Genomic DNA, 26,276 nt, shown 5'->3' on the forward strand with positions numbered 1-26,276 from the left:
TCGACTGATGGACACTGAAATTTTAATTAAATAATTTTGTCATTTCATAGTTTGGAAAAATTTTAAACCATTTAAAAATGTAAAAGCTTCTTAGCTTGCCATCCATAAAAGTATCATCAATCTGTATTTGGACCGTGGTCTGCAGTTTGCAAACTTCTAGGCTGTATCCCCGAGTGACAAGCATACAAAGTGTATCATGAGTTTGCTAGGTTGAGTCCTCAGATTCTTCACAGGATCCTCTACTCAAATGATTATCAAGAGACACTTTTTCTAACATGTATACATAAGGGATTGGTGCACTTAAGGTAGATGACTCTGTACTTCAGCAACTGTGTCTTTGATTTCCATCATCTCAACCCTACAACTCTTGAGTAAGCAATTATTTCCACAATGTCAGAGAGCTGCTGACAACACTCTGCACTGAGATGAGATTCAGGCCTTCAAGTCTGGCCTTGTGTTTAAGAGCTGATGGAACCAGAACTAGCCATTTCGTCTGATGTTCCAGATTTCTTCATAAATTTAAAAGTTTTCTAGGACAATAACTCCTGAGTGTTGTCAGAATCTTACCAACAGAGTCCACGAGGTTCTTGGTGTACATAAGCAACAACACTATTTCATACTATGAGCTAAAAAATCCACTTTGGAATATAAGTAGAAATCTGAAAGATTTTATTCTTGTTTTAGGAATAAACCTAATCCACAAACCCCACTTTTCTTTAACAGTTTACTAACCAACAGTTTACTAACAGTTTATTCCAGCAACACTATTTACCAATTAAAGACTTTCAGTTACAAGAAATAGAACTCATTATTCTTAACATTAGCAGAAAATAATATTTTTATTGCAAATATGAGGAAGCACACAGAACACCAGAAAACTAGGTTCAGAATATCCAAAGTTATCCTGAGAAATTGAAATAGCAGGAACTAATTGATGGTCTTAAAACTGTGGTACAAGAATGAATTCTGGTATTTCCCTTCTGGTTCATGTGAGACTGAATTAGAGACTCAAACTCCTGGAAAAGAGGTTATCATGACTCAACCGTGGCAGAATGCTCACCTATGGCTGGTGGGAAGGACACCCTGAGAGACACACCACAAGGATGTGCACAACATAGGAGGAGTATTTCTCCAGAGAATTCTAAGCCACTCTTATCAATAAATAGGGAGCAGACACCGAATTGCTAAATACAATCAATCTTCATTACCATGAGTGCCCTTGGAAAGCAGCCCTGTAATAATGGACAGACCCACTTACTGAATAAGTAAAATCATTTGGAGTAAGATAAAATCCTTTCATTTATTAAAATTAAAACTATTTTAGTTATATTGCTAAGAAATAAAGAGACAATACTGATACTTAGCATTTAATATAAAGAATATTGGAAGATGTTATTCCACAAATTATCAAATATAACAAGTTACATTTAAAAATAAAATACCAAAATTTAAAAAAATGCTATGCAGTATTACTCAGGAAAGTCACACTCCATGCCCCTGAACCTTCAAAATATGTTCTTTGCTATTTTCCTATTAGTTACATATTAAAAAATAAAACAAAACTACTTTATCCTCCACCAAGGACTTTCTTCACTCAAAAACAGCATCAAATCTGGAACATGACTCCCCATGTAACACATCTTCTATGGAAAAGTGCTTTCCTGATTTATTAAATTCATATGGACTTAATCTGCATTTCCCAAATTAAATCTTCATAATTATGGTACTGTATATGATACCATTACTGCTCTTTATTCCTTCAACCATTCTCCTGTGTATAAAGATTTGCATGACTTATTTCTGAAAGCTTTTGCATATTCATTCCAAATATGATTGGTCTCTCTCCCACATGACTAATTTGATTAGAATGTATTTTTAGGTGTTCCTACTTATATATCCTGCTTCTATTATCATCTGAATTCTCTTGAGGATCAACTTCTGTGAGTATGCATCCAAATCTATTCTGTTCTGATTTCTCACTTGTGAGTTTTTCGATGTATACGAAGCCCTGAATTCCAACAGAAGGATTTCCCACACTCAGAGCATTTCCATGGTTTCTCTCCTGTATGAACTCTTTGGTGTTCACTGAGAGATGACTTCTGAGTAAATGCTTTCCCGCACTCACTGCATTTAAACGGTTTTTCTCCTGAATGAGTTTTCTGGTGTATCTGAAGTGATGCCTTCCTGGGATAGGCTTTTTCACATTCGCTACATTCATAGGGCTTCTCTGTTGAGTGAGTTCTTTGATGTATAATTAGCTGTGACTTCCCACAAAAGGCTCTCTCACAGAAACTACATTCATAGGGTCTCTCTCCTGTGTGTGTTCGCCTGTGTATAACGAGGTATGATTTGCTGCTGAAAGCCTTCCCACACTCACTGCATCCATAAGGTTTCTCTCCTGCATGAGCTCTCAGATGTGCAGTGAGCTGTTCCTTCCTGCCAAAGGCTTTCCCACACTCACTGCATTGGTAAGGATTATTTCCTGTATGAATTCCCTGATGCACAACAAGTTGTGTCTTCATATTGAAGGCTTTGCCACAGTCACTGCATTGATAGGGTTTTTCTCCTGTGTGCATCCTAATGTGAACAAGGAGGTATGACTTACTCCTAAAGGCTTTCCCACATTCACTGCATTTATGGGGTTTCACTCCTGTATGAGTTCTCTGGTGCACAACAAATGGTGACTTCAAACTAAAGGCTTTCCCACATTCACTGCATTCATATGGTTTCACTCCTGTATGGCTTCTCTGGTGTAAAATCAGTTGTGATTTCCAGCTGTAGGCTTTCCCACATTCACTGCACCCGTAAGGTTTCCCTCCTGTGTGAATTTCCTGGTGGACAATGAGTTGTGACCTGAAAGAGAAGACTTTCCCACATTCGAGGCAAGAGTAGGGCTTTTCTCCTGTGTGGACTCTCTGATGAGCATTGAGGTTTGACTTGGCACTGAAGGCTCTTTCGCATTTAGTGCACTCATATGGTCTCTCTCCTGTATGAATTCTGAGATGTACAATGAGCTGTGATTTACAACGAAAAGCTTTCCCACATTCGTTACATACACAGTTTTTTTCTATACTATGAGTTCTTTGATGCTTAATAAAATATGATTCTTTATACCCATGAAATTGATCAGTATTCTTTCTTAGACAGCTTGTGCCTGAAGCTAAGTTTTGTGTCAAACTTTTTCCATGTGTTTTATATTTAAGGAGTCTTTGTCTTGAAGAAATGTGGGTTTTGCTCAGATGAAGTTTTCCAAATGCATTACAAGCATAGCTTCTCTGAACACTTTCAAATTCATTATGATTTTTCTGGTACCATTCTTCCCAACCGTCTAAGAAAAAAAAAAGCAACATTGTAATTTAAAAATCATAAATAAACCTGATATAGAATTAAAACACTTTAGAACTGCTATTTAATGAGTATTTTTCTTCTGGTCCAGGCCTCTGACAATGGTTCAAAAGAAAGAATGGCCAAGTGCACACACACCATATAACCAAGTGTGGGGGCAAGGGGAAGTGAATCAAACCACAATAAATCCCTCTACAGAAATGGGCAGCTGATAAGCAGTGATGAGAACTGTTTTTTATATAGAAGTTTAAAAAATTTAGCCTGCACTTACTGATAAAATCCATTGCCAACTATTTATGCCAATTTTATCATTTCAGTTTACTCAAAAGGTGAATTAACAGGGTACATAATAGCTAGGTATAACGTTTAAGATGGTACAATGAGATATTAAAACAGGGATTGAGCCATAAGAAAATTAAGGTAAAAACATTTTAGAAGCAAGAGAAACTCCTCGATTTGAGACTTGAGAAGCAGGAGGTACTGTTCTTTGAGACTGAAAACACTGGGAGAGAGACATGTTTGGAGAAAGACAAAGGACTTTGTTTTGGATCTTATTATACTGGAGATCTTCATTAAATATTCAAACACAGAAGCAGGTAGGCAGTTACACCTAAGTTCTGCTGCTGTTGCTGCTGCTAAGTTGCTTCAGTCGTGTCTGACTCTGTGCGACCCCACAGACGGCAGCCACCAGGCTCCGCCATCCCTGGGATTCTCCAGGCAAGAACACTGGAGTGGGTTGCCATTTCTTTCTCCAATGCATGAAAGTGAAAAGTGAAAGTGAAGTCACTCAGTCGTGCCCAACTCTTAGCGACCCCATGGACTGGAGCCTACCAGGCTCCTCCGTCCATGGAATTTTCCAGTCAAGAGTACTGGAGTGGGGTGCCATTGCCTTCTCTGCACCTAAGTTCAGTGCTCAGTAAAAATTAGGCATCAACAGCACATACAAGGTATTGAATGACACGAGGGAAAGAGCCCTGGAGAAGGTCACATTTAAGGTTGGACAAGAGATGTAGAGAAAATGGGAAAGTCTATCTGTGAAGCCTGAACACTGTGATGATGAGAGTTATAGAAAGGCAAGGTTAAAGGAAAGCAGCAAGAACAGGGCAAGGTCTCGACAGCACCCATCAGACACAAGCCTCAGTCACCCTAGGACATGACTGCTGTACTGGGGACCTCAGAAGCTGTCCTGTTTCCTCAGGACTGCTTGATAAACATTTTCTTCCCCAAAAAAGAAAATGGTGGGAAAACTGAAGAGGAAAAGCAATTTCAGAAGTGTCTTCCAATTTCTGCCACTGAGAATGCAGAATGGGAGCTCAAGAGCTCTGTCCTGAAGCATATAAAGCTGGAACCAGAGTGCAGGAAGAAGAGAGGAGGGGATGACAGCTCTGCTGTTACAACACTGGGAGAAAAAAGCTTCAATTTTCAGGATGGAAGAGTCCTTCCAGAGTTGCAATATAGAGGAGAAGCCCAAACTTGGACAACTTGAAAGGGAGAGGAAGAGTAATCAGGGAAACAAATATAAGGTGCTAAAAACCACTTAAGGCTAGGTTTCAGAATTCTTTTCAGAAAAGTGCCCAAGGGACTTCCCCAGTGTCTGGTGCTTAAGACTCCATGTTTCCACTGCAGGGGGTATGAGTTCTATCCCTGGTCAAGGAACTAAGATCCTGCAAGCCATGAGGTGTGGCAAAAAAGAAAAAGAAAGAAAAGTGCTCAAGAAGGTAAGACTTGTAATTTCCAAATGACTAGTGTGAGAAGAGTGAAGGAAGCAATGAAACCTCCTAAGATGGTCAAGAGGCGAGAAGGAGAAGACTGCAGGTAAAGTTGAGGGAATTAACTGCAAAGGCAAAAGGGAAAATAAGGCCCATGACCACAGTAAGGAATGTGCTTGAGGGAAGGAAACTAACCCAGAAAGCAACCTTTGAGCAGTGTGTAGAGAACAGCCCATCAGCCTCTTGGAGTCATGGGAGGAAAGTGATAGCCCTCACCTGAGGACTCTTGGGCTCATCTTGAGCTGCTCCAATGGTACAAGAGGTTAGAGAACAGTTCCCACACATGACACTGCCTGAATGCCAGCACGGTTTACTCCCCACCTCTCATCTTCATGGTATCTGCTTACCCACCTGGACAGCTCTGATGGGAAACCTCCAAGTTTATGATCCATGGCTCTTCTCCTTGCTCCAACTTGAAGATTAAATCAGGTTTGGTACCATGATACCCTGTTAAGGGAAAGTCATAGAGAATGTAGCCAGACTGCTGAGGACTAAGAGGTCAGGAGGGAGGAAAGAAAGCAGCTTGTTTGCACTTGGGGAAGATGACAGTGAGGAGCTGAGGGTTCAGTAGGGGCTAAAAACATGTGACCTCCAGAGGCTTCAGGGTAGATCAACAAAAGAAAAGGCAATGGTGACTTATGACTCATGATCTGGGCTTGTACAGGCTCATGAAGCTGTACTTACCTACAGACACCAGGTTACTATAGTTTTCCAGAGTCACATCCCGGTACAGGTGTTTCTGCACAGAATCAAGCAGCTGCCACTCTTCCCAGCTGAACTCCATAGATATATCCGTGAATGACAACAACTCCTGTAACAACACACACATTACTCAATAGGCTGCAATTACAGTTGGAGCATGGAGAAGATGTAGAGGACCCAGGAAAGGAGAATATCCTCCACAGTCTGCCTCCTGTGCCCAGGCCACCACTTCTTTTGAGAGGGAATTAAAAATACTACTAATAATTGAGCCTCCATGTGCCACATAATCTTTTGGGTTCTGAAGATTTCAGGATGAGTGAAACCCATTCTAGTCTCAAGAAGGTTTTAGTCTTGTAGAGGGAAACAAACATCTATGCTGGGGCTGGGGTGGGGGTGGGGGAAGCAGTCAACCAGGAGCCCTATTTTAAGCCTTTTACTATTTTTAAGCTTGATAAAAATAAAATACAAAAGAACTACTAAAATTTTTTTAATGGGACAAGCATAATCAAGAAATAAGGATAAGAAAATTATTATGACCAAGACTGTGTGCATAACTCTAGGATATAGAAGCGATTTTAAAATTTGCAAGCAATCACTATACAAAGGCAGTTCTGCTATAATGTGGTATGTATTTACAAAAAAAAAAAAAAAAAATCACCACTATGAAAAGTCTCAGGCTTATGGGAAGAACAGGGCTGGGGTGTAACACCTTTATCACCACACATGAAAAAAAGAAAATAAAAAATCTTAATAAAAACAGTAGAGTTTTATACATGTTTAATGGTTAAGAAATATATAAATACCACCACGAATATGGCACTGTACCTTATAAAAGACCTGATGTTTGTGTCAGAAGCCCTGTAGTTTATTATAAAATGGTGAAAATAGGCTTGCCTGAAATCAGAAAGCTCACAGCATTCCCTAACATATTGAAACAAATTTACATTTTTAAAGCAAACATGACAGCAGAATTGACTGTATTTATACATTTGTTCCAATAAATACGAAAACTTAGAAGAGATAGAAACTTTCCTAGAAAATGAAAGTAGTCAAAATTTTCCCAGAAAGAATTAGGAAGACCAGACTGATTAGTCCATGATCATAAAATACACTGAAATTGTAATCAGAGGTATACCCTCTCCATAAAGTAAACAGCCCCACACTATCTATAAAAGTAAGTTTTATCAATATCCAAGAAACAGAAAATTTCTCCCATAGATGTAGAGCCAGGAAATGATGGTAAACTCATTATACAAACTTGTATAATCTCACAGAGAAGGCAAGACAGCACAACTTGCACAATTTCATTTGTTAAAAATACCTAGGGCTTCTCTAGGCGTCCAGTGGTTAAGACTCTGCCTCCCTATGCAGTAGACACAAGTTCGATCCCTGGTCTGGGAAGATTGACATGCCACAGAGGAACTAAGCCCACGATCAATAACTACCGAACCCACGCTCTAGAGCCTGTGCTCTGCAACAAGAGAAGCCACCTCAGGGAGAAGCCCAAGCACTGCAACTAGAGAATAGCCCCCAATTAACACAACTAGAGAAAGCCCGAGAGTGGCAATGAAGACCTAGCACAACCAAAAATAAATGAATAAATAAATCCTAAAATAAAAACCCAAAACCTAACAGGGACTTCCCTGGTGACCTAGTGGTTAAGATTGTACTCCCAATACAGGGGCCCTTGGTTCAACTCCTGTTCAGGGAACTAGATCCCAGTGGTGCAGGGCTTCAGAGAACAGTTCCCACACATGACACTGTCTGAGTGCCAGTGCAGTCAAATAAGTAAAATGAATATTTTTTAAAAACCTAGATAAAAATACTAACAAATATTTAGATAAAAACATTAAAATGAATCCTATACGTGCATAAACAATAGTTTACAAAAGAAATTATTCCCCAAAATTAAAGGACAGTCCAAACTTTACAAAGAAACAAAACTGTAACAAAAAAATAAGTAACATTAGTACATTAATGGAAAACAATCATCTCAATGGAGAAACAAAGTACTATGATGAAACTTAACACCTTCAAAAATCAGAATTCAGTTCAGTACAGGTAAAAGTAATTTCCCTAAGCCTATAAAAAATATCATACTTTGTGTGAAACATTAGAAGTGTTCCCTCTAAAATCAGGAACAATTTGAAATTGTTCTTCAGAAACAAGTTGAAATCTTCATATCAACTCTACTAGCCAGTGCTGTCCAAGAAGACCCGGCACAGTGGGCACAAAGCAAAAAATACCAGTGATAAACATTAAGCAAGGAGGAAAAACTACTCTCATTGTCTAAAAACATGATTTTCTGACTAAAAAACCTAAGAGAAACAGCTGGCATAACATGAAAACCAATAAGACACATCAAGAGGGCAGCAATTTTTTAACAAAATCAACATGTAATAGCTATTTGAAACATCAACAGTAACCAACTTGAAAATGTAATAAGAAAAACAACAACACAAATTGACATAAAGTATTCAGGAATAAAACTTAAAAATAGAGAAAAACATAACCAAAAATATATGTGATAAAATACATAAATATAGAGAAAAAGAAAACACAATAGGGTACAAGATGGTGGAGGAGTAGGTGGATGTGGAATACATCTCTTTCCACGGATACATCAGGAATACACCTTCAGACACAGAAGTGCTTGCAGAACACCAGCGGAGAGCAGACAGGAGTACCTGACCACTGGAAAAGAATATAGAGAACCACGCAAAACTTCATAGGATGAAGGAACTAGGGGGAGAGACAGGTGTATTATCAGGACTGGACCTGCCCTCAGAGGGTGGGGGAACTGAAGCAGGGGTCCGATCTCCACATTGGGGCAACTGTCTGGGTCAGAGGAGAAACATTTAAGGCCAAGAGTGAAACAGCTGATCTGTGGCAGCTTAAATGGAATGAGAATCAGACAGTCCTTGCCACAGCCATATGTACCCTGGACAGGGACACAGGCCCCCTAGAAGGCACAGTGGCTGGGAGCTGGTGCATAGGATTGTGGAGCAATCCCAGGGCGAAGGCTGCTGTTGACTGCAGAGAGATGGACCGAGGGGATGTGAGGGAGGAGACTGTGGTGGGAAATACCTGTGGAGGAAAGATAGGCAGCCATGGAAGCAAGGCGATACTGCTGAGTCATGTGTAGTGGGTGGAGCCATCGCCATAGCCTCTCTCTCCCTACATGCTAGCATTGGCAGCTGAACCCATCAAGCTCCTGACACACTGAACTACAGAGTAGGACCCCACCCAGGGTGCTCCTTTAAGTGACTGATGTGCCAAACTACAGAGTAGGACCCCAGCCAGGGGGAACCCTCTATGTGCCTGACGTGCCCAACAACAGAGAAGGACCCTAGGAAAGGGAGCCTTGTAATGCCTGAACAGGTGGAGCTATAGAGAAAGACTAGCTAAAAGGCCTTCTGATAACCAGCTATCAAGGTCTTGAAAAAGACTCTGATAGGGCCAATAACTCCTGTGGCTGAGGCAGTCCGTGTCCCTGCACACTTGGCACCACCAGGGTACCCACTATCCAAACAGCTGCACCACCTTCACATTCAACCCTCCCCTGGGAAGAGCTGCGACAAGCGAAAAAGTCTTGCGTCTATGCACGTGAGGTCGCTTCGGCCATGTCCAACTATTTACGACCCTGTGGACTGTGGCCTGCCAGGCTTCTCTGTCAGTGGGATTCTTCAGGCAAGAATCAGATCAGATCAGTTGCTCAGTCGTGTCCAACTCTTTGCGACCGCATGAATCGCACCACGCCAGGCTTCCCTGTCCATCACCAACTCCCAGAGTTCACTCAGACTCACGTCCATCGAGTCAGTGATGCCATCCTGCCATCTCATCCTCTGTCGTCACCTTCTCCTCTTGCCCCCAATCCCTCCCAGCATCAGAGTCTTTTCCAATGAGTCAACTCTTTGCATGAGGTGGCCAAAGTACTGGAGTTTCAGCCTCAGCATCATTCCTTCCTAAGAAATCCCAGGGCTGATCTCCTTCAGAATGGACTGGTTGGATCTCCTTGCAGTCCAACGGACTCTCAAGAGTCTTCTCCAACATCACAGTTCAAAAGCATCAATTCTTCAGCGCTCAGCCTTCTTCACAGTCCAACTCTCAGATCCATACATGACCACAGGAAAAACCATAGCCTTGACTAGATGGACCTTTGTTGGCAAAGTAATGTCTCTGCTTTTGAATATGCTGTCTAGGTTGGTCATAACTTTCCTTCCAAGGAGTAAGTGCCTTTTAATTTCATGGCTGCAATCACCATCTGTAGTGATTTTGGAGCCCAGAAAAATAAAGTCTGACACTGTTTCCACTGTTTCCCCATCTATTTCCCATGAAGTGATGGGACCGGATGCCATGATCTTTGTTTTCTGAATGTTGAGCTTTAAGCCAACTTTTACACTCTCCACTTTCACTTTCATCAAGAGGCTTTTGAGTTCCTCTTCACTTTCTGCCATAAGGGTGGTGTCATCTGCATATCTGAGGTTATTTATATTTCTCCCAGCAATCTTCATTCCAGCTTGTGTTTCTTCCAGTCCAGCGTTTCTCATGATGTACTCTGCATATAAGTTAAATAAACAGGGTGAAAACATACAGCCTTGACGAACTCCTTTTCCTATTTGGAACCAGTCTGTTGTTCCATGTCCAGTTCTAACTGTTGCTTCCTGACCTGCATACAAATTTCTCAAGAGGCAGATCAGGTGGTCTGGTATTCCCATCTCTTTCAGAATTTTCCAGTTTATTGTGATCCACACAGTCAAAGGCTTTGGCATAGTCAATAAAGCAGAAATAGATGCTTTTCTAGAACTCTCTTGCTTTTTCCATGATCCAGTGGATGTTGGCAATTTGATCTCTGGTTCCTCTGCCTTTTCTAAAACCAGCTTGAACATCAGGAAGTTCGTGGTTCACATATTGCTGAAGCCTGGCTTGGAGAATTTTGAGCATTACTTTACTAGCGTGTGAGATGAGTGCAATTGTGCGGTAGTTTGAGCATTCTTTGGCATTGCCTTTCTTTGGGATTGGAATGAAAACTGACCTTTTCCAGTCCTGTGGCCACTGCTGAGTTTTCCATATGTGCTGGCATATTGAGTGCAGCACTTTCCAGCATCATCTTTCAGGATTTGGAATAGCTCAACTGGAATTGCATCACCTCCACTAGCTTTGTTCGTAGTGATGCTTTCTAAGGCCCACTTGACTTCACATTCCAGGATGTCTGGCTCTAGGTGAGTGGTCACACCATTGTGATTGTCTGGGTGGTCAAAATCTTTTTTGTACAGTTCTTCTGTGTATTCTTGCCACCTCTTCTTAATATCTTCTGCTTCTGTTAGGTCCATACCATTTCTGTCCTTTATCGAGCCCATCTTTGCATGAAATGTTCCTTTGGTATCTCTGATTTTTTGAAGAGATCTCTAGTCTTTCCCATTCTGTTGTTTTCCTCTATTTCTTTGCATTGATCGCTGAAGAAGGCTTTCTTATCTCTTCTTGCTATTCTTTGGAACTCTGCATTCAGATGTTTATATCTTTCCTTTTCTCCTTTGCTTTTTGCTTCTCTTCTTTTCACAGCTATTTGTAAGGCCTCCCCAGACAGCCATTTTGCTTTTTTGCATTTCTTTTCCATGGGAATGGTCTTGATCCCTGTCTCCTGTACAATGTCACAAACCTCATTCCATAGTTCCTCAGGCACTCTATCAGATCTAGGCCCTTAAATCTATTTCTCACTTCCACTGTATAATCATAAGGGATTTGATTTAGGTCATACCTGAATGGTCTAGTGGTTTTCCCTACTTTCTTCAATTTCAGTCTGAATTTGGCAACAAGGAGTTCATGGTCTGAGCCACAGTCAGCTCCTGGTCTTGTTTTTGCTGACTGTATAGAGCTTCTCCATCTTTGGCTGCAAAGAATATAATCAATCTGATTTCGGTGTTGACCATCTGGTGATGTCCATGTATAGAGTCTTCTCTTGTGTTGTTGGAAGAGGGTGTTTGTTATGACCAGTGCATTTTCTTGGCAAAACTCTATTAGTCTTTGCCCTGCTTCATTCCATATTCCAAGGCCAAATTTCCCTGTTATTGCAGATGTTTCTTGACTTCCTACTTTTGCACTCCAGTCCGCTATAATGAAAAGGACACCTTTTTTGAGTATTAGTTCTAAAAGGTCTTGTAGGTCTTCATAGAACCGTTCAACTTCAGGCAAGAATGATGGAGTGTATTGGCCAATACTGGTTGCAGTCCGTTTCTAGAGCACTATATTTCCTGCTGCCCTAGCTGCCAACCCCCCTGAGTACCTGATGCTTACAAAACCTCTGTGACTCAAGCAGCTGCCCTACTTCCACACCTGGCCCTCACTGGGGCAGACCCAAGTCCTCCAAGGCAGACTCAGGAGCAAACCCCAGTGGACAACCCACATGCAGAGGTGGTATTAAAACCACAAATGAAACCCAGGAGCAGTGTGGCTAAGGAAGAGGACCCAAAACCTTCCCACCAGCTGTACCAGCTGCAGATTAAATCCACATGATCAGCTAGGCAGACTCTGTATCTATGGAATATATAAAAGGACGTTGAGAGCTCCCACAAAAGAAAACACACTAGTTCTGATAGTTGTGGACACTAGAGACAATAACACAGAGGAGCAGGACCAGATTAGAGTCTGAGCTGCCCCCTACATCAGGTCCAGAAACCAGTGCAGTGTTGGAAGGTACCCTCGTGGGGCAAGGTGGACTGTGACTCCCAGCATGGGAAAGAATGCTGACAGCACTGACTCAAGAAAAATATTTACTATTCTTATATTTTTACTTGTTTGGTAGTTTCTTTTGGATTTCTTTCTTTTTCCCTCTGTTGTAGTTGCCAATTTTATTAGCCCTATGAAATCTAATTAAGCTTTTGAGATTTTTTTTTCAGTCACACTTTTTATTGTTGTTACAAAACTCTGCCTCTATGTTGGCCTTTTGCGGTTCTGTGGAGTTTTGCTTTTATTCTCTTTTTCTCTCTCTTTTTTTAGTTTTAATTTAAAAAATTAAGCCTGTTATTATTTTTTCTACATTTACTCACTGTTTGCTTTCCCTATTGTTCTTTTTCCCTTACAATTAATCTTTAATGTACATAAATCTTCTTTATCTACCTCTGTTTAACTTTACATATCTATTCTTTCTTTTTTTCCCTTTTTTCATATTTGTTAGTTTTGGTTTCACTGCTTTATTTCCCACTTGCACCTTGCATTAGTTTCATTTTCCAGTTTGTGGTTTAGTTAAGTTTTGTTAACTGGTAGATATCATTTTTGTTTTCTTTTGTTCACTAGGTCAATCTATTGTACTTTATTTTTGTTGGACTGTTTTGACTGTGCGTATAGGTGTGTTTGTATATTCCATTATTTTAATTATTATTTGCCTGATTTTGTAACTGTCATTTGTCTGGGGTTCATCTTTGGTTTCTTGTTTTCTGGTATTTGTTTTAATCTCACCTAATGCCATAACAAACCACCTATGGAATCTTCATTCCTGGCCAGAGATCAAACCCTAAGCCTTTGGAGTGGGAGCACTGACTCCAAGATCCTAGACTACCAGAGAACTCCTAACTCTAGGGAGTATCAAATAGTGAGGACTCACACAAAGGAAACCACTTGAATACAAGACCTGGCATCACCCAAACGCCAGTAGCACCCTGTGCAGGATGCCTCATTCAAACAAACAAGACAAAAATACAAACCCAATCACCAGCAGACAGGAGTACCACCTCACTCGCCCTCTGCACAAATCTCACCCTATACAAAGCTTACACAAACCACCTTACCTTAGGAGGTAAGGACCAACCTTAGGAGGGCAGAAACCAAAAGGAAGAAAGAATTCAACCTTGAAGCCTGGAAAAAGGAGACCTCAAACACAATAAGTTAAAATAAAAAAACACAATGAAAGGCAGAGAAGTACTACACAAATAAAGGAACAAACTAGAAACACAGAAGTTCAAATAAATGAAGAGAAAATAGGAAAAATACCTGAAAAAGAATTTGGAATAATGATAGTAAAGATTATCAAAATCCTCGAAAACAGAATTGAGAAAATGCAAGAAACAATTAACAAAGACCTAGAAGAATTAAAGAATAAACATACAGAGAAAAACAACACAATTACTGAAATTAAAAATACTCTAGAAGGAATCAGTAGAAGAATATCTGAAGCAGAAGAACGAATCAGTGAGCTGGAAGATAAAATGGTGGAAATAACTTCTGAAGAGCAGAATAAAGTAAAAAGAATGTAAAGAGTTGAAGACAGTCTCAGAGATCTCTGGGACAATATCAAACACACCAACATTTGAATTATAGGGCTCCCAGAAGAAGAGAAAAAGAAAATGTGTGAGAAAATTTTAAAAGAAATTATAGCTGAAAATTTTTCCAAGATGCAAAAGGAAATAGTCAATCAAATCCAAGAGGTGCAAAGAGTTCCATACAGAATACACCCAAGGAGAAACACGCCAAGACACATACTAATCAAACTAACAAAGATTAAACACAAAGAAAGAATATTAAAAGCAGCAAGGGAAAAGCAACAAGTAACATACAAAGGAAACCCCATACGTTTAACAGCTGATCTTTCAGCAGAAACTCTGCCAGCCAGAAGGGAATGGCAGCATATATTTAAAGTACTGAAAAGGAAAAGTCTACAACCAAGATTACTCTACCTGGCAAGTATCTCATTCAAAATTGATGGAGAAATCAAAAGCTTTTCAGACAAGCAAAAGTTAAAGAGAATTCAGGACCACCAAACCAGCTTTACAACAAATGTTAAATGGACTTATACAGTCAAGAAATACAACAGAAGAAAAAAGATCTATAAAATCAACCCCAAACAATTAGAAAATGGAAGTAGTAACATATATATCAGTAATTACTTTAAACATGAATGGATTAAATGCTCCAACAAAAGACAGACTAGCTGAATGGATACAAAAGCAAAATCCATATATATGCTGCCTACAAGAAATCCACTTCAGACCTCAAAACACATACAGACTGAAAGTGAGAGAATGGAAAAATATATTCCATGCAAATGGGAAGCGAAAGAAAGTTGGAGTAGCAATCCTCATATCAGACAAAGTAGACCTTAAAATAAAGAAGATTACAAGAGATAAGAAAGGTCACTATATAATAATCAAAGGATCAGTCCAAGAGGAAGACATAACAATTGTAAATATCTATGTACTCAACATAGGAGCACCTCAATACATAAGACAAACACTAACAGACATAAAAGGAAAAATTGACAGTAACACAATAATAGTAGGAGACTTTAACACCAATGGACAGATCATCAAAACAGAAAATTAATAAGGAAACACAAGTCTTAAAATGATACATTAGATGAGATGGATCTCATTATCTTCAGGACATTCCATCCAAATGCAGAAAAATACACCTTCTTTTCAAGTGCACATGGAACATTCTCCAGGATAGACCACATCTTGGGTCACAAATCAAACCTCAGTAAATTTAAGAAAATTGAAATCATATCAAACATCTTTTCTGGCCACAATGCTATGAGACTAGATATCAATTACAAGAAAAAAACTGTAAAAAACACAAGCACATGGAGATTAAACAATATGCTTCTAAGTAATGAACAGGTTACCGAAGAAATCTAAGAGCAAATAAAAAAATTCCTAGAAACAAATGACAATGAAAACGTGACAACTCAAAACCTATGGGATGCAGCAAAAGCAGTTCTAAGAGGGAAGTTTATAGCAATACAATCCAACCTCAAGAAACAAGAAAAACATTGAATAGACAACCTAACTTTATACCTAAAACAACTGGAAAAAGAAGAACAAAAAAACCCCAAAAAATCAGTAGAAGGAAAGAAATCATTAAGATCCAAGCAGAAATAAATGAAAAAGAAGTGAAAGAAACAATAGTAAAGATTAATAAAACTAAAAGCTGGCTCTTTGAGAAGATAAACAAAATTGACAAACCCTTAGCCAGACTCATCAAGAAAAAAAAGAGAGAAGAATCAAATCAACAAAATTAGAAATGAAAAAGGAGAGGTTACAATAGACAACGGAAAAATACAAAAGATTATAAGAGACTATTATGAACAACTTTATGGCAATAAAATGGATAACCTGGAAGAAATGGACAGATTCTTAGAAATGTTCAATCTTCCAACACTGAACCAGGAAGAAACAGAAACTATGAACAACTCAATTACAAGCACTGAAATTGAAACTGCAATAAAAAATCTCCCAAAAAAACAAAAGCCCAGTACCAGATGGCTTCACAGGAGAATTCTATCAAACATTTAGAGTAGAGCTAATGCCAATCCTTCTGAAACTCTTTCAAAAAATTGCAGAGGAAGGAACACTTCCAAACTCATTTAACAAGGCCATCACCCTGATACCAAAACCAAACAAAGACAACACACAAAAAAGAAAACTACAGGCCAATATCACTGATGAACACATGAAAAATCCTCAACAAAATTTTAGCAAACAGAATTCAACAACACATTAAAAAGGTCACACACCATGATCAAGCTGGGTTTATTCCAGGGATGCAAGAATTCTTCAATACATGCAAACCAATCAATGTGATACACCATATTAACAAACTGAAGGATAAAAACCATACAATAATCTCAACAGATGTAAAAAAAGCCTTTAACAAAATTCAGCACCCATTGATGATTAAAACTCTTCAAAAAAATGGGCACAGAAAGAACTTACCTCAAAATAGTAAAGTCCAAATATGATAAGCTCACAACAGACATTATTTTCAATGGTGAAAAACTGAAAGCATTCACCCTAAGATCAAGAGCAAGACATGGGTGTCCACTTTCACTGCTATTATTCAACATAGTTTTGGAAGTCCTAGCTACAGCAGTCAAAGAAGAAAAAGAAATAAAAGGAATCCAGATTGGAAAAGAAGAAGTAAAGCTTTCACTGTTTGCAGATGACATGATACTGTACATAGAAAACCTGAAAGAGACTATCAGTAAACTACTAGAGCTAATCAGTGAATATAGCAAAGTTGTAGGATACGAAATCAATACACATAAATCACTTGCATTCCTATATACTAACAATGAAAAATCAGAAAGAGAAATTGAGGACTCAATCCCATTCACCATTGCAACAAAAATAATTAAATATCTTAGAATAAACTTACCTAAGGAGACAAAAGAACTGTACACAGAAAATTATAAGACACTAATGAAAGAAATCAAAGATGACATAAACAGAAAACAGATGGAGAGATATTCTGGGTAGGAAAAATCAATATTGTGAAAATGACTATACTACCAAATGCAATCTACAGATTCAATGAGATCTCTATCAAATCACCAATGGTATTTTTCATAGAACTAGAACAAAAAGGGAGAAGGCAATGGCACCCCACTCCAGTACTGTTGCCTGGAAAATCCCATGGATGGAGGAGCCTGGTAGGCTGCAGTCCATGGGGTCACTAAGAGTCAGACACAACTGAGCAACTTCACTTTCACTTTCCACTTTCATGCACTGGAGAAGGAAATGGCAATCCACTCCAGTGTTCTTGCCTGGAGAATCCCATGGACGGAGAAGCCTGGTAGGCTGCAGTCCATGGGGTCGCACAGAGTCGGACACGACTGAAGCGACTTAGCAGCAGCAGCAGCAGAACAAAAAATGTCACAATTCATTTGGAAATACAAAAGACCCTGAATAGTCAAAGCAGTCTTGAGAAAAAAGAATGGAGGTGGAGGAATCAAGCTTCCTGACTTCACACTATACTACAAAGCTATAGTCATCAAGACAGTATGGTACTGCCACAAAAACAGAAATATAGACCAATGGAACAAGATAGAAAGCCCAGAAAGAAACCCTTGCACCTATGGGTACCTTATTTTTGACAAAGGAGGCAAGAATATACAATGGGGCAAAGATAGCCTCTTCAATAAAAGGTGCTGGGAAAACTGGACAGTTACATGTAAAAGAATGAAATTAGAACACTTCCTAACACCATACACAAAGATAAACTCAAAATGGATTAAAGACCTAAATGTAAGACCAGAAAATATAAAACTCTTAGAGGAAAACATAGGCAGAACACTTGATGACATAAATCAAGGCAAGATCTTCTATGACCTGCCTCTTAGAGTAATGGAAATAAAAACAAAAGTAAACAAGTGGGACCTTATTAAACTTAAAAGCTTTTGCACAGCAAAGGAAACTCTAAGCAAGGTGAAAAGGCAACCCTCAGAATGGGAGACAATAATAGTAAATGAAACAACTGACAAAGGATTAATTTCCAAAATACATAAGCAGCTCATACAACTCAATGCCAGAAAAACAAACAACCCAATCAAAAAGTGGGGAAAAGACCTAAACAGACATTTCTCCAAAGAAGATATACAGATGCTTAACAAACACATGAAAAGATGCTCAACATCGCTCATCATCAGAGAAGTGCAAATCAAAACTACAATGAGATATCATCTCACTCTGGTCAGAATGGCCCTCATTAGAAAGTCTACAAACAACAAATGCTGGAGAGGGTGTGGGGTAAAGGAACCATTCTGCATTGTTGGTGGTAATGTAAATTGATATAGCCATTATGGAAGACGGTATGGAGATTTCTCAGAAAGCTAAGAATAAAACCACGATATGACCCAGCAATCCCACTCCTAGGCATATACCCTAAGGAAACCAAAATTGAAAAGGACACTTGTATCCCATGGTTCACTGCAGCACTATTTATAATAGCTAGAACATGGAAGCAACTTAGATGTCCATCGACAGATGAATGGATGAAGTTGTGGTACAAAAACACAATGGAATATTACTTGGCCATAAAAAGGAATGTGTTTGAATCAGTTCTAATGAGGTGGATGAACGTAGAGCCTATTATACAGAGTGAAGTAAGTCAGAAAGAGAAAGATAAATATCATATACTAATGCATAAATATGGAATCTAGAAAGATGGTACCCCACTCCAGTAATCTTGCCTGGAAAATCCCATGGATGGAGGAGCCTGGTAGGCTCCAGTCCATGGGGTCGCTAAGAGTCAGGCACAACTGAGCGACTTCACTTTCACTTTTCACTTTCATGCATTGGAGAAGGAAATGGCAACCCACTCCAGTATTCTTGCCTGGAGAATCCCAGGGACAGAGGAGCCTAGTGGACTGCCGTCTATGGGGTCGCACAGAGTCGGACACGACTGAAGCGACTTAGCAGCAGCAGCAGCAGAAAGATGGTACTGAAGAATTTATTTGCAGGGCAGCAATGGAGAAACAGACATAGAAAACAGACTTATGGACATGGGGAGAGGGAAGGAGAGGGTGTGTATGGAGAGAATAACATGGAAACCTACATCACCATATATAAAATAGATAGCCAACAGGAATTTGCTATGTGTCTCAGGAAACTCAAACAGAGGCTCTGTATCAATCTAGAATGGTGGGATGGGGAGGGAAATAGGAGGGTGGTTCAAGAGGGAGGGGGTTGATTCATGTTGAGGTTTGACAGAAAACGACAAAATTCTGTAAAGCAATTATCCATCAATTAAAAAATAAAAAAAGAAAACACAATAGCCCAGATACAGGAAGCAATGTATCTACTGACAGATGAATGGATAAACATACAACACACAGACACACACACATACTAGAATATTACTCATCCATTAAAAGAAAACCCACAATCTTGCCATCTGTAACAACATGGCTAGAACTAGAAGGTATTATGCTAAGTGAAATAAATCAGACAGAAATACAAATACCATATGACCTTACATGTGGAATCTAAAAGATTAAATGAACAAATAAACAGAAGAAAAACAGACACATAAATACAGATACCAAAAAGGTGGTCGCCAGAGGTGGAAGGATGGTGAAACAGGTGAAAGGGATTAAGAGGTACAAATCTCTAGTTATAGAACAAATTAGCCACGGGGATTCAGCATAAGGAATATGGTCAATAATATTATATGGGGACAGATTACTAGACTTGGGGCAGAGATCATTTCATAATGTATGCAAATGTCAAATCACTATGTAGTACATCTGAAAATACCATAATATCGTGTATCAACTATATTTCAAATATATTCATATTTTTTTAAAAAAGAAAAAAGAAACCAAAGGACCTGAATAATTGAGTAACATTTATGATATATAGATTCAATATGGTATAAATATCTCAACAAATTAATTTATAATTTCAATGTATTATCAAAATACGAAGATATTGCACTTTATTTCATCTAATGGTAAGTATTTTCTAATACTCATTCACGATAAATAAAATTATACATTTGGACTACAGCTGCTACAACTAGAAAATTAATGGTAAATTACAATCCATGAACATCGAGACCCACGGATGAAAGGAGAACTAAATGAGCTAAATTCCAAAGAGGGGAGAGCTCTTCCAAGATAAGCTAAGAGTGCTCTGGCTGTTTACTTCGCTGAGGGCATTTGTCCAGCCTGCGAATAGGCAGGGTGGGCTCAGCTGAGATAGAGGATGACACCAAGAGAAAAAGAAACCAGTAGACCCTTCGTGCCCACCCTGGACAGCAGGCTCTTCCCACCGAGTGTTTGCTGAGTGTGGTCAGTGCAGGAACTGGGCAGGAAAGGCAGACTGATTCTCCCATGGTTTCAAGGCACCAAGGACACAAAGTACGCAAGGAAGGAGCCTGCGATCAGCACACCCCTTGAAAACAAGGTGATCCAAGTTCAACTAAAGCAGCAATCCAGTCCCAAACCAGCTTGATGCCTGTTTAGATGAAATGATCAGTCACTCCCCATCTGCACAACAAAGCAAAGGGGAAACACACTCTGGTAGAAAGTAACATTGAACTTCAGTCTCTGTGGTTCTTTTTATACCAATTCACATACACAAACACACACATACACAAGTAAAGAAAGAATAACAGAGCTAACTTGGCAAAATAACAATGGGGGAATCTGGGTGAAGAGTGGTTTTTTTTTTTTTTTAATATAATACAGGAGGTTATTTTATTCTACTTTTGCCACTTCTCTAGTTTTGAAATCATTTCAAAATAAAACATAAAATACAATAAACTCCTTGGGCTCTCCAGATGATCGTTTGCATACTTAAAGGGCCCTTCACAAGCTAGCCCTCCTCTCACATGCTCCCCATTCTGGCCATATGCCTTCTTTCCACTACACAATGCATCTGCTGGTTCTCACGGCAAGGCCACCAACTTGGCTGCCTCCAAAGCCTGGAATGCGTCATGTTCTGTGCCTTCATCTGCCCATGATCATCAAGTTGTCGTTCAGATTCTGCTTAAATGCTGCCCCAAGACAAGTAGCCACCCAGCCACTCTCATGTGCAGAAACACCCACAGTTTTGTTCATGATGTTCCTCTGATATGTCTTACCACCTCCCACACCCTCCATGGGGTTATGGGCCCTGTTAATCTTGTTCATCCCTACATATCCTAGAAAATTACCTGGCATAAGAGTCAATAAATGTTTGCTAAATACATGCACTCAAAAATAAGGAAATACAGTTTACGTTTGTCAAAGTCTCTTAGGTCCTAAGGGCAATAAGAGCACAGACTCTGAAGACATTCTGCGTGGGTCTAAATCTTAGCTCTGCCACCCTCGTCTCCTTGTTTCCCTTACTAGTTTGGGACTGTGGGCAGCCTCACCAGTTTCCTCAGCTGTACAATGGGGACATACTTGCCTCACAGGGCCCTGAGACTTTAATGACGTCACACACACAAAGTGCCTAGGCCAAGAGTGGTGTCTATTAATGTTATTCAATAGTTGTAAAGTCTTCTTTATTAATAGGTCCTGTACACTTATAACGGAGAAGGCAATGGCAACCTACTCCAGTACTCTTGCCTGGAAAATCCCATGGATGGAGGAGCCTGGTAGGCTACAGTCCATGGGATCGCTAGGAGTCAGACATGACTGAACGACTTCACTTTCACTTTTCACTTTCATGCACTGGAGAAAGAAATGGCAACCCACTCCAGTGTTCTTACCTGGAGAATTCCAAGGAAGGCGGAGCCTGGTGGGCTGCTGTCTATGGGGTTGCACAGAGCTGGACATGACTGAAGCGACTTAGCAGCAGCAGTACACTTATAATGTTCATTTATTTTATATTTCTTAATTGCTATCGCAAATACATTCTCTCATTGTACTTTCTGTATAATTATTGTTTAAAGACAAAAAGTTAATTGATTTTTGAGGTTAACTGTATCCCTCAGGCCACCTTAATGAAATCCTTTCCCCCTGACACCAAAACCCTTCCTGTCATACTTGATCACCTAAAAAAAAAATACTTTACTATACTATTACTAATTGCTTCTTTACATCCTGCTGTCCATGTGCTAAGTCGCTTCAGTCATGTCTGACTCATTCTGACCCCATGGACTCTGGCCCACCAGGCTCCTGTCCATGGGATTTTCCAGGCAAGAATACTGGCAAGGGTTGCCATTTCCTTTTCCAGGGGATCTTCCAGACCCAGGGATCAAACCTGCATCTCCTTTGTCTCTTGCAGTGGCACTCAGGTTCTTTACCATTAGTGCCACCTACACTCCTAAAGGAAATCAACCCTGCATATTCACTGGAAAGACTGATGCTGAAGCTGAAGCTCCAATACTTTGGCCACCTGATGTGAAAAGCCGACTCACTGGAAAAGACCCTGATGCTGGGAAAGACTGAGGGCAGGAGAAGGGGGTGACAGAGGATGAGATGGTTGGATGGCATCATGGACTCCATGGACATGAATTTGAGCAAATTCTGCGAGATAGTGAAGGACAGGGAAGCTTGGTGTGCTGTAATTCATGGGGTTGCAAACAGTCAGAAATGACTGAGTGACTGAACAACCAACACCACCTATACTATTACTAATCACTTCTTTACATCCTGCTGTCCACAGCCTAATGCAATTCCTTCACCTCTTAGGAGGTGAATATCTGTAGCACACCCGGTATTCTGTTTGCTCTGGAAAAAGTGCTTTAGACCTGTAAATTCTGAAATCCAAGAAGCACCTTTTGGCCTTATGAAATACTTTTAAGGAATTTCACATCATGGCTTCTAAGAAGTTCTCTTTTCTCAAGTTTGTAGGGGAAAAACCACTCTCCAAATGTTCTCTCACCTCTCCTGCACCCCAGCCCCTCTTTAATGCAGCCCTTGTCATTGTCCTGAGGCCTCTATTTGGTCCTTTTTGGTGCTCTACTCCTATACCTATAACTCCTATAGTTAAAGGCACTAACATAGGTGCCTTTAATCGGTACATGTTAGTTGAAAACTCCCACCTGAGCTACAGACTCGACTGTAGGCACCACATATTAAAATACCTACAAAGCTACACTCTGAGGTCTAGTGGTAAAGAATCCACCTGCCACTGTAGAGGACATGGGTTTGATTCCTGGTCCAGGAAGATCCCACATGCCTCGGAGCAACTAATCCCTTGCACCTCAACTACTGAGCTCCCGCTCTAGAGACCAGGGACCATAACTATTAAGCCCACATGTTGCAACTACTAAAGCCCGCTTGCCCCAGAGCCTGTGCACCACAAGAGAAGTCACCGCAATGAGAAGCCCAGACGCTGCAACTAGAGAGTAGCCCCCACTCACTGCAACTAGAGAAAGCCGGGGCAGCAAGGAAGACCTACCCCCGCCACCACCACCCCCAGCCACAGGCAAAGACAAATAAATCTTAAAAGAAGGAAAGGGAAAAATAAAAAAAGCTACATACACTCTGTCCCTGGATACTTCTTCCAACAGTGTTCTCAAGACCGGACACATCACCGGTGTACCAACAGCTCAGGATTTCAGCATTCGCTGTTAAGTCTCCCTCTGGTTCAGTCCTCCAACCACCTGCACGGTCCAGAGGGTCCACTGGCTCTCTCCTCTCACAACACTGCTCCTTCCCGCTTTGAATCCTTAAACTCCTTCCCCGCCATCCTGCCCAACGACTCTGTGCGCCAGACCACAGCTCCTCTAAAACAAAAAACGTACGTGATTTCTTTGCACTGCCAGCATCAATCTCTGGATCCAGCTCACGAGGGTACTCAGTATACAAACATCTGAACAAGCTAATGAAAAGGAGATAATTTCCCTGCTGATGCCCTGAAAATGTGGACGCGAAGACAACTCTATACTTGTGTGTGGAAAACCTGAAACGATAGAGGATCATTTCCTTCACAAGGGCCCCTCACTGCCCTCAGAATTCAGGGTCCGCTGTAGACAACAAAGCAGAGTAACTGCGCACGGACAGGGCACCGGACACCAAGTGCCAGAAGACAAGGAACGTTTATGGAGACTCAGGGGGATGGCGGGGAATATGTGAGTTCAGGCCCTGGTGTGACCGTGAAGGGATGAAGAGGTCCGCCCTCACGGCCGAGTCAGCTTTCTTAAGTGAAAAAGTCCCTACTTACCGAACACGAAGCTGTCGGGAACCTGGTGGCCATCCCGGGCTGTTTCGTGCAGGCTGCGGAGGAGAGAACCGAACTCAGGATATCCCTGCTGGTCCCACCCCGCCCACCAAGAGGGGGTCCGCGGGCACCAGGCACCTGCCCCTCCGGGGCTGAGTCCCTCTTAGGGAAGGGGCCTCCGGGCCCGGGCAGAGGGAACTTGGACAATGAGTTTGTACCGCTCTGTAGCCCTGATGCGGGAGGGACCGAGGCCGGGCTGGCTGCTTCTACGCCGGGATCGACCGTGGGGGCTCAGCTGATCAAGATCCTGTTTCGCACAGGACGTTTCTGGGCCAGGGTAACTTCGCGTCTCAGCTAGCTCCGCAGTCTCTGAAACAGAACGCCCCCGCCCCGCCCCTGAGCACAGAAGCCCTGACGGATACAGCCCTTTAGGCGCGTACTCCTTTACAGCCGCAGGGCGGCGCAGGCGGAAGTACGTCACGTGACGACCAGCGGCAGGCAGAAAACTACATCTCCCAGATTCCTCTGTGGAGGAAGAGGACCTGGATAGACGGGCGAGGCCTCATGGGAAAGGCGGGCGGGCTCTAAGAGAGTCGGTATAGGTCGTTTCCGCCGCTGCTCAGAGAAGAGCTAGCGTCTGGGCAGTGGCCGGTGGTTCGGTCTTGTGGCCAAACCAGGTAGAGTTCGTAGAGGAAGGCACAGCCGAGAACGACACCGTGTGAGACTATGAGATGCAGTGCACAGGGTTATAAAACAGTATGTCAGTGTTATACTGAATATCAGTGCACGAAATAATAGTTACCAACTTTATAGAGGAGAAAGTATAGTAGATGAGAAGTAGAAGGACATCAATATTGGGACACACAAACGTGCGGTTGTCCAAGACAGAGCAAACAATAGTCAACTGGAAAAAAATGCACAACCTGAAAGTTTAGTGTTCTGTTTTATTCTGTGGGCAAAACTGAGGACTTAAGTCTGGGACACAGCAGCTCAGATAACTCTGAGAAGGGACTGCTCTGAAGAGGCAAGGGGAAGTCAGGATAGGTAGGAGTTTTTGCAACAAAGATCTAGTCGTTGGAACATCAAAAGATTATTGATTAAAGAAAACTAGATAGCTCAAGTTAAGGGATTTACTGCTTTTCCATCTATGGGAAGATACAATAGTCTGTGCTCACTGAAATCATTCCTTTGATACGCTCCTCAGCTACCTGGGGCCAGTAGTCTGTGTTTTCTCATCCTGAGACCCCCTCAAGGCTCACAGTCAAGTAGCTGTAATGTGATGGCTTGAAGGCTGCAACATCCTTTGTTTACTGATATACTAGGCAGTATTTAACTATAAATTGAAAGCATAATTTAAAAAGGTCTTTCTGTCTGAAAAAAAAAATTGTTTTTAAAAAGTCTTATCTTCAACTGACAGCAAATGAAATAGGGAAATACAAAACTGTAGACAACACTATGCATTAATTTGTGGGAGAAACTAAGAGCAATGATGACAGGAAATTTCATAATCTTAAGTAATTATATGGAGTAGGAAATGGCAATCCACTCCAGTATTCTTGCCTAGAGAATCCCATGGCCAGAGGAGTCTGGTGGATTACGGTCCATGGGATCGCAAAGAGTTGGACACATCTGAGCGACTAAGCATAGCATAGCATAAGTAATTATAGTAGTTTAAACAGTAAAAACAAAACAATAAGAATTGAATTCTCAAAAAGCTAAAGAACAAAGTAAGCCTAGGGCTTCCCTAGTGGTCCAGTGGTTAAGAATCTGCCTTGCAATGCAGGGGACATAGGTTAGATCCTTGGTTTCAGGAAGAGCCCACATCCCTCGGGGCAACTGAGCCCAGGCGCCAGAACTATTGAGCCTGCACGCCAAAGGAGGTGAGCAGCAACTCCTGCCACCACTTGGGGAAACTACTGAAGCCCAGGCACCTACAGCCTGTGCTCTGCAACAAGAGAAGCTAGTGTAATGAGAAACCTGTGAACCACAACTAGAGAAAGCCCCACACAACAATGAAAACCTAGAGCAGGCAAAATAAATAAATATATATATATTAAAAAAAACCCCAAACAAGGTAAACCTAAAAAAGGCA

General features: G+C 40.9%; 1 protein-coding gene across 2 annotated transcripts; it reads right to left on the reverse strand.

Moving 5' to 3' along the window:
* Positions 1 to 648: 648 nt before the first annotated feature.
* On the reverse strand, positions 649 to 24,547 carry ZNF26 (zinc finger protein 26). Of its 2 annotated transcripts, XM_006078235.3 has the most exons (5): positions 24,403 to 24,547; positions 24,188 to 24,240; positions 5,799 to 5,925; positions 5,466 to 5,561; positions 649 to 3,328 (listed from the first exon to the last, which is right to left on the reverse strand). In XM_006078235.3, the coding sequence occupies exons 2-5, from the start codon at positions 24,218 to 24,220 to the stop codon at positions 1,977 to 1,979; spliced, it is 1,608 nt and encodes a 535-aa protein (XP_006078297.1). In that variant the 5' UTR covers positions 24,221 to 24,240; positions 24,403 to 24,547; the 3' UTR covers positions 649 to 1,976. The 2 variants fall into 2 exon arrangements, with proteins under 2 accessions (XP_006078297.1, XP_025123736.1); XM_025267951.2 differs by having other exon boundaries at positions 24,188 to 24,546.
* Positions 24,548 to 26,276: the final 1,729 nt, after the last annotated feature.

Source organism: Bubalus bubalis, chromosome 17 (assembly GCF_019923935.1).
Source record: "Bubalus bubalis isolate 160015118507 breed Murrah chromosome 17, NDDB_SH_1, whole genome shotgun sequence".
Lineage (NCBI taxonomy): Eukaryota > Metazoa > Chordata > Mammalia > Artiodactyla > Bovidae > Bubalus > Bubalus bubalis.